Raw genomic sequence first — 9413 nt, 5'->3', positions numbered from 1 at the left:
AGATTCAAACATGACTCTAAGAAAATCTGTTTGTAGGCAGACCTTGATATCAATATATAGTGCTGCTTGTTGCTGTGGAACATGGAGTGTAATTTACTATACATCTTCCACAATTCTTTGAAACTTACAAACACGATGTTATACAGTTTACTATTGCTTTACAAGCTACATTGTCAAATATAGTTTAAAAATATAGACACAGTAAAAAGACATTTTTTTTTCTCAGTAGTTGTTTCTTGAACTCTGCCAAGTATCCAACAGAGCTTTCATATTGCCCTGAATCCCTAGTTTCAGAATTTGAATTTTTGTTTAACCTAATTCTAGGCTACACAGTTGCCTACAAGAGTTTACAAACACAAGCGAAAATTACACTGCAGGAGCAGAAGTGTCAGGGTGTGAAGTAGTTTTATTTCTATTTTACAAATGCTTTATAAAGTTGCAGGAAAGAGGCTGAAGCATCAGTTCTTTTGTAATTATTTCACACAACCAGGTTGGGAAAGATGTCTGAGATCATTGAGTGCAACCTGTGAGAACACCACCTGCTCAACCAGACCATGCACTGAGTGCCATGTCCCGTCTTCCCTTAAACAGCTCCGTGGACCGTGACTCCACCAACTCTGGACAGCCCATTTCTATGTTTAACAACTTTTTTTTGTGAAGAAATCCTTCCTGGTGTCCAACCTGAATCTCCCCTGGTGCACCTAAAGACTGTGCTCTCATCCTATGGCTTCTCGCCTGAGAGACACTGACCCCCCTGGCTTCTCGCCTCCTCTCAGGCGCTTGTTCAGAGTGTTAAGGTCTCTCTGAGCCTCCTTTTCTCCGGGCTGAACAGCCCCAGCTCCCTCAGCCGCTCCTCATCAGACTTGTAACCCAGAGCCTTCCCCAGCTCCCTGTCCTTCTCTGGACACACTCCAGCCCCTCATGTCTTTCCTGATGTGAGGGGCCCAGAACTTACAAACAAGCTCATTCTATCTGCTTGAGAGAGTTGAACGCTAGGAACTCTAACTTGTAGGACTGAAATATTTACAAGTACTCCGTGGCACCATTGAAGTTGGAAGAACCACTTGCGAGAAATCCACGTTTTCCCTTTTTCCCCGTTTTTGCCCCTATTCGGTAAGGGCTCAATTCACACCCCGAAGTCTCGCCTGCACCGGGCGTTCCCGGCCTCGACCGCCCGCTCCGGGCCGGCGCCGCACGAGTTAAAGGCGGAGCCGTTTGGCCCCCGCCGGGCGCCGTCGCCGCGGCGGCGCGGGGAGGGCGGGACAGCCCGGCATGGCCGCCACCGGCGGGGACAGCGGCGGGGCCCGCCGGGAGCGCGGCATGGCCGGCGCCGGCGAGCAGGCGGAGGACGGGGAAGAGAACATCCTGTACGACCTGCTGGTGAACACCGAGTGGCCTCCGGAGACGGAGGTGCAGGTGCGTGTGGCCGCGGCACGGCCGCGGGCGGGGGAGGGGACCGGCCACGTTGGCGCGGGCGGGGACGCGGCGGCGCCCCGGGGGCTGCGGGGTTGCGCTGGTGCCTCCCGGGAGGCTCAGCGGGATGCCCGCGCTGTTCCTGCCGGGCACACGGGGTGTCCGTGCGGCCATTGTCCCCTTGTGCCTTCGTGTCACTTAATTCCCACCGTGGCTTGTGCCGCCTGGGATGCCTTGAAGTGTTTTTTGCTTATTGAGCAATGTATGTCAGGTTTTACTGTTGAGCTGACACAAGCGAAGCTCTGGTGAATGAAGTCCAGGTGTCATCTCTAGAAACTGCTGTGCAAACAGCTGTGGAGTCTGTGCTGGTGAAAGCAGGACCTTCGTTGAGTTTACCTTGTATGAGGAAAATTAGATCTTCTCTCTGGACTCCTGTATCAGTACAGTTGTGTCTGTATTTGCAAGGGTAAAAGAGAAAAATATTTCATTTTACATCCACAACGCACACCAATATCCATTTCTGATTTCTTAAATCAGAAAACACTGTTCTTGTACTGCAGGTTTTTAGTTATTTCTAGCTGTTGTTCTTCTTGAGTCACCAGAAAGGCTGAGAAGCTCTTTCATCTTACCTTTTTCTTGTTTTCCTCTGCCATGTGCTGAGCTTGCTGCCTCTATGTCTGCTCTTGACTGACTTGGATATAGAGGATGCAAGCAAAGTGGTTTTCTTTCTTTCTTGTAGTGGCTTTTAAGTCCACTGAAGTTTTTAATGCATTTCCCACTGACAGTTGGTAATAGAAGCATTTAAACAAAGTTTTATGCTTAATGAGAACAACTGAACAGAAAAGATGTAAAAGCATCACATGTGGAAGACTGTACCTGTTAAAAATTACTAGAGCCATGCTCAAAGAAACCAGGTTTTCATTTATCAGAAAGATTTTTTTGTTGTTGTTGCTCTTCATCTGTAAATCCTCAGTTGCAGCAACAGGTATGGGTGTTTGGAAAACACGATTGCAGTATTACCATTTATTAGCTTAACAGGTTATTTGTATAGATGAATCGATAATTGCACCTATTTTAATTCAACTGTGTTTTGAGAAATGGTAAATGGTATTTGTTTTTAGTAACATATGGAAACAATTTTCCTGTTGCAAACCATGAGGAGGACTTAGGTATGATGACACAAAACTGTGGTTCTTCTGCAGCTGTGTTAAGGGGGTGCATTTCTGACAAATGCCTTTTCTGCTGCCATTAGTGTTCTTGAGGTTCTATGGTAAGTTGATTAAAGAACTGATTAGTCTGAGAAACAACCGTGTTGTTTCATCTCCTTTTGCTAAGTGGTCCCTCTAGGTAGGGTGCATACCCTCTAGGTAGGTACCTCCCCTCTGTAGGTACAAAGGGGACTGTGAATAGTATGTCAGTGAGGTGACACCTCCCTTCAGTGGCAGCAGGTGGGGATGCCAGTTTAAAGTGACTGTGTAACCACAGTCTGCGGGTCCTCATCTGTCCTGGTAGTCAGAATTTCTAAGCATCACTGAATTCTGCTTGTCATCTTAAGCAGATGGTGCTGGTTATTTTAAACTTGGTATTTCTTGCCTTTTTATTTTTAAGGTAATACCTGTTTTCAATAGCAGAAGTTGGAAGGTTTGACAATATTATGCTGTATAATTTACAGCATAAGATTTACATTCTTCTTGGAAATGGTCAGTACTCAAGGACATTTCTGATAGTCTTTTTACCATTTTAGTGGGAAATTGATTTTACACTGACAACACAGGCAAACAGATTATTTTGTCAGTATGAGTCAGTTTTTGCCTTAAGGTGCCTTAAGAGTGATACTACTAAGGTGATTGTCCTAAGTGACTAAGTGCCCTTAGGTGACTTAGATGCTCCCTTTGGAGCATCTGTCTCTTTTAATCCTGCTTTTTCCACACTCTTTGGAAAAAAATCACACCCTACTTTCTTGTAGAACTGAATCTTTTGGAATAAGTGAGGTAAAGAATGGTAAAAAGGGAAAGGAAGTTGAATGCTGCACTGGGAAATGAAATTAGTTGTCTTCCTATGCAGTAATTTAGGCTACAAAGCCAGACATTGAACTTTTAGGGGTCTTTATTGACTTTACTTTTTCTGTTATCTCATTTGGGATGATAAATTTTTAATTGCAGAGTACTAGATCTTACAGCTCTAATTATTGGAAGATGAGTCTTGTGATGAAGATGTAAAATCATGTTAAATTCATGACATTGGTGAAACTGGCATGGATCTCTTAGGTTGAATGGCCAAATTTGCTTTAATTTTATTTCTTGTTGGTATTGTCATTCACCTGTACTGAGCTTTCCAGTAAGAATTTTTTGGTGGAAGGAGGGGAAGGGGGGGTTATAGCAGTTATTTGTGAAGGAAATACACAAGGAATTGACTACACCAAAGAAGAGAGTGGTGTGGAAATCATGCAGTCTGTGTTCAGGATAGTGATGCCATTGTATATAACGCACTGTTTGCGAACACTGAAATATATAATGAGAATAAAAGGAATTACTGGGTAGTAGATCCGTGTGTGAAAATAGTGCATGAGGCAGTGACTGTGGACAAGGTTGCGAGAGAGGACTTGTGAAGTGATTTATGGAGATATAGGCAGATGGAAATCTCTTCTTCAAATTATTTTCCAAAATATATCACTGGGTCTTGTGGTTTTTCTTTTTTTTCGTTACAGGTTAATGTTTTGAGGTTTCCCCAACACCCACCAGCTGCTGTCCCCCCAGTAAGCTTGCAAGGTGTGCAAAAAATCCAAAACTAAGTGGGTGACTTGTCAGCAAGAAAGTTACTTAGATTTTATTTCTGGAAGAAAAATCTAGGGAAGGAAAAGTTGAAGTTGTTTTCCCAAGAAGGAATGAATGAAAAAGAAATACAGCACATCTGGTAACCATTGCTATTCCTGAAATGATAAGAATATATTATAAAAAGTAAAACTCAGGTCTTCAGGATATAACAGTAAATCAGTTTTGCCATGTATTGAAGATGTGTGGAATAGCAGCTGGTAGTTTAGGCTCAGGAACAGGCACTTAAAATATTAAAAAAATTCTGAAGAGATGTAAGCAGTTCTAGGAAATGTTTTTTTACTGGGAACTTCCTCATAATCCAAAAAGTTTTAACAAGCTCTGCTTTTAAGGTCCCTAGGAAATTGCAGCTCTCCCTGAGGTACTAGGGTAGCTGTACGAAATAATTTATGCTCTCACTTATTTTACTGTAATGCGTTGTTATTTCCTGGCTGATCAGCCTGGATGTGGAATGTTATCTATTAGTACAGCTGTGTTTGCTTACATGCTGTGAGATGACAGCCTGGTTATTTGAAAGACTATTTATGGATTGCAAACTTTGCCTGGAAAACTAATCTTTACTTTAATGATTTAAATTTGGGAGCCCAAATACTATTTTTTAAGCATAGACATATTGCAAAATGTTGATAAATTTGTATGTCTTTCAGTGTTTATTCCTTTGTAACTTGGTGAGATCTGAATATTTCAGTTAACGAGAAATTTGTTCTATATATTTTATATTGAATGGAAGAAGAAAGTTCAGTCATTGCCTACTCTAATGCTGAGTTTGTGGTGCTCTAATATTCTCATTAGAAAGGTATAAACATGATTGCTTATTTTGAGGATTTTTCGTGGATCCTTCCTTACTGGTTATCCTTGTTCTCTCCTCAGTTTTGTATCTTTTTTCTGCTTCTTACTGACAAATAATTTTAACTCCTCTTATAGATAAGGATATATATCCTGTGTTGTTCTGTATTCTTTTTTTATATGTTTGGAGAGTGCTTTCATTTATATAGTGACTGCAGTTGCTCCCTCTGCCTAAAGTGGAGCAGGGTAGGTGGAACGGCTGTGTGAGATGATGTGGAGTAGAGCTGGTTTTCTGAGTGGCTGTATTACATAGTACAAATTGATGTAAAAAGAGGTGTTTTTTTTTTTTTTTTTTTTTTCAGAAATCTTTTGCTTTTCTTGATGTTTCTGAAACCTTCATGAGCAATCTTTAGGTAGCTTAGCACTTAGATATTGGCATAATATGTTGCGCACCGAGTACTTTGTTAGGCATTACAGATCATTGTGGCATTTATTTGGCATAAAAAAGAATGATCTATAATGGCTTACAGGAGAACATAATCAGAAGTCAATGTCTTTTGTTACTACCCAAAGATTGAGGCAAAGCTGAATCAATAGACAATCTGTAGCACATTTTGTTTATTGCATCCTGGCATTTAAATTATTTGGTGTTACAGCCTGTTGTAGCTTATGCAGTTAAAGTAGACATTATATGAAGTAGTGAATAATAGAAAATACATAAAGAACTTGTAGGCTAGGAGCCAACGTAAACTTAATCAGTAAATATATGTACGTGTTGTATTTAAGTTAAAATGTGTGACATGCTGTCTGATGATTATTATTGTAATTGCAGCCAAGAGGCAACAGAACACATGGTGCATCATTTATCATCACTAGAGCAATTGCAGGTAAATATTACTTGTTCTTACATTCATGACTTCTAAGACTCTGTGGATTACTTGTAAATTTTACAATTTCAGCCCTTTAGAGTGCCTAATGATGGAAGCAGTAATGGAAATAGAGTACAGGATGTATTTTCAGGAAGATGTTTTCTGATTGTGAACATGGCTGTGTTATTTTTATGTCAATTTTGCAAGCATTCTTGTCTCCATTAGTTTGTTGGGACAAACTAATAAACCATACATCTTAGAAGTTAACAAGCTCTGTGTTTTGCAAACTATTGGAGCCTTATTTTTTTTCCTGATCTCTTGTACTGGGCTGTCTGCTTGTTAGTTCTATGAGGAAGTTTTAAATTCTGATGATACTACATTGCATAAACCAAGTGTTAAATGGCAGTGACCGAACTGTATTTTCATCCAGTAGGAGTTTCTCTTAGAATTTAAAAAAAATGTGCAGTGGTTTGTTTGTTTGTTTAGTTTGTTTTTTATTTGCCATTTGCATTTTTTCTAACATAAGAATTTGTTGGCCAAATAGAAAGGATTTTTCTCTCAATACCTTTCTCTTTAATGAGAATTTGAGATTCCCTGTGCAGTATCCTAGAGGGTGTTTTAAGACTACTAGAGATGTAATTTTTTACCTTTTTCCATTTTAGGTCCTGCATTGTTTTTGCTTCGGTACATCTGGTACAGGTAGGTTTTACAAGAGTGCTGCTTAATTTTCCTTTTTGGTAATATTTTTATAGGTTTTTCATTTGATAGAAAATAATTCCTCATGGGAGTAAAACTGAACACTTTTTTCGAATATTGTCCAAGCAATGCTTAGAATAGCCACTTTTCATAAATTGAGTTGCAGCTGAAGTCTAAATAGAAGAAGATTGGTATGTACTAGTTTGACTTTGTGCTTTTATCAGAAACTGGAGTAACATTGCAGTTGGAACAGGTTTCTCCAAACATGTGTTTGTCCTTTCCACTCCCAGCTGAGATACTGCAAGGGAAGCTGTTGTGAGGTTTTTTCTTAAGCCTCAGTGACAGATATGATGGCCTAACAGGGTTTGCTTCCCTTGGAGTAATAATTTTGAACTTTTTTCTTTGACAATTCAAACTCATACAAAAAGCTTGGTAACTATTTGAGCAGCACTCATGCCATTTATAAATTTTAGTTTTGATTCAAAAAGTCATTAAATGGTCCCATAAATTTATTGGGGTAAGTACAATGTTTTTGGAAAATTTCAGCTCTGTGGTTATACAGCTTAGCAGGTTTGAAGGTAACAGTTTCCCGTTTTAAAGGATAATCTGTTGGTTTTTAGTTACATGGAAAGGGACATTAACGTGACTTCATGTGAAACAGTAGTGTACTTGAATTTGGCAGGGAATGCTGTTTTCCCTATTGCTGGTGTTCTACTTTATTTTTGTTCCCCTACTCCCCTCCCCCCTTTTCCTGTGAGGGGGTGATGTTTATGGGCAACATACTGTCATGTGAATCTAGTTGCAAGAATTCAGTTGTAGACAGAATTATCTTACTTCTCTTCCCTCCCTCCAGTAGTCATATTTAAAAGCTAGTTTTAAGCTTTTATAGTTTATTCTAGTTGCTATTTTCATGTATTTGATAAAAGAGTTTTGGAGGGAGCTTGGGAGGCCTCTAGTTTAAAGTCCCACTAAAAGCAGGAGAACACTGAATTCCAGCTGGGTTCTTTGGTGCTCTGTCTAGCTAGGGGTTAGAAAGGTTGAAGGATGAAGAACCCAGAGAGTCTCTGGTCAGCTTGTTCAAGTGCCTCACTGTCTTCATGGTGAAAAAAATCTCTTCTTAATGTCAGCTTGGAAGCTCCTTGGTTTTGGAATTACAGAAACATTTAGGTTGGAAAGGACCTTTACAGTCATGGAGTTCAACTGTTACACCAGCACTTCCAAGTCCTCCAAAGGGTTGATCATAGTTTCTTGTGTTCCAGCCATGCACCTCTGTTCCTCCCATCTTCCTGGTAGTCTCCTAGGTATCAGTCAGAATGCTGCTGTTTTGTCATCTTGAAGCCTCCCCTTCTTCAGGGTAAACAAGTACAATTCCCACAGCATCTGATTTATTGTAGGGCAAGTACTCCAGTCCCCTGATCATCTTGGTGCCCCTCCTGTTTACTGGTGTTCTTTTAATGGGTGTACCAAAACTGGTTGGTGACCAGAGTGTAAAGAGTGATAAATACGTGATCAGTTCTGTTAATAGGCAGTTTTGTTCTATTAGTAAAAACAAGGCTGTTGTTAGCCTTTGTCGTTGGCAGGGTGCAGTGTTGATTCATGTTCAGTTGCAAATCCTCTCAGGTAATTGATGGTTGCCTTGAAGCTGAGTTGTCTGGTGTGTGTATCTGCATTGGTTTGCTGTTTGTTCTGATTGAGCATGATGATTTTGGTATTTCAGCCCTGCAAAGTTTTCTCTGCCCACTGGACTGGTTCGTCTGGTTAGTAAGCAGATCAACTGGCACCTCGTACTTGCAAGGTAACAAGCTCCCATGCTTTGCTATTTCTGACAGGAGTGAATGTATTAATGCTCCCTCTGCTCCCCCACCATCCCCACTCAGCCATGCTGAGTTGTTAATTGTGCTAAAGATTTCTTTCTGGTCAAGAGAAATACTGGAGGCTCTCACAGGTGGCCTCAGTGTGCTACCTAGGGGCTTTTTACCTGCTTCCCTTCAGTTAGTGCACCTCTCACTGAGGCCTGATGAATGTCTGTCTAGCTTTTGGGGCAAAGTGGCTTGTAGTGCAGTCATTTTCAAATTCAAGTCCTGAATTTGGTTGACTAAAGACTTAAAACTTCGCAGGATATATAATTCTAAAATGAGCAATTTATATTTGTGGAAAGTGAATGCATACCTTCAAGACTTGTCTACTATTGCATACATAGAGAAGTGAGAGTTCCAAGGCTAGAACCAACTGTTCTGCAGGAATTTTAGCAACATCAGTGAGATCACTGGCTTTTAACAGTAAGCACAGAAAAATAGTTCAGTGACATGATTACGTGAAGGTAGTAGGGAAGGTTTTAGTTTATGCTGTACGCAAAGAGACATCACTTACTGAATTATGATAGTTGTTTAAGCCAGATAAAGCAGTACATAGTTGTGTACGTTGCTGTTGTAAAATTAATCTGTAAGCAACATCTGACTCTGACCTCCCATGCCGTGGGATTTTACACATTGTGCTGTTTTCTTAGTGCTGCTGGAAAGAAGTGGCAGACAGATTTCTCTGAAATGGAAGGAATATCAGCATGGATATTTTATTTTTAATAAAAATTGGTATTTTCCGTTTTAATTTCTTTAGAGTTTTAAATGAGGCAATTTATAGAGAAAAGCACCTAGGACACTGATGCACATTCTGTAAGGAGTGGATTTAAAGTGAACTTTCACATTTGTTTTTTCTTTCAGCAATGGTAAATTGTTGGCAGTTGTTCAAGACCAATGTGTAGAAATCAGGTAACTTAGCATTATCTGTTACTTCAGCTATGGAGTTCTGAGAAAATGTTTCT

At 40.3% G+C, this 9413-nt stretch overlaps 1 protein-coding gene across 2 annotated transcripts in view; it reads left to right on the top strand.

The window, feature by feature from the left end:
- Positions 1 to 1272: 1272 nt before the first annotated feature.
- Positions 1273 to 9413, top strand: part of NBAS (NBAS subunit of NRZ tethering complex) — a 157861-nt gene continuing 149720 nt past the window's right edge. For both annotated transcript variants that reach the window (XM_053973135.1, XM_053973136.1), the window contains exons 1-5: positions 1273 to 1416; positions 5863 to 5917; positions 6562 to 6598; positions 8313 to 8390; positions 9313 to 9360. In XM_053973135.1, the coding sequence (XP_053829110.1) occupies positions 1273 to 1416; positions 5863 to 5917; positions 6562 to 6598; positions 8313 to 8390; positions 9313 to 9360 (362 nt within the window). The remainder of the gene's footprint in view (positions 1417 to 5862; positions 5918 to 6561; positions 6599 to 8312; positions 8391 to 9312; positions 9361 to 9413) is intronic.

Source organism: Vidua macroura, chromosome 3, assembly GCF_024509145.1.
Source record: "Vidua macroura isolate BioBank_ID:100142 chromosome 3, ASM2450914v1, whole genome shotgun sequence".
Classification (NCBI taxonomy): domain Eukaryota; kingdom Metazoa; phylum Chordata; class Aves; order Passeriformes; family Viduidae; genus Vidua; species Vidua macroura.
This window is presented reverse-complemented; position numbering and strand designations above follow the sequence as displayed.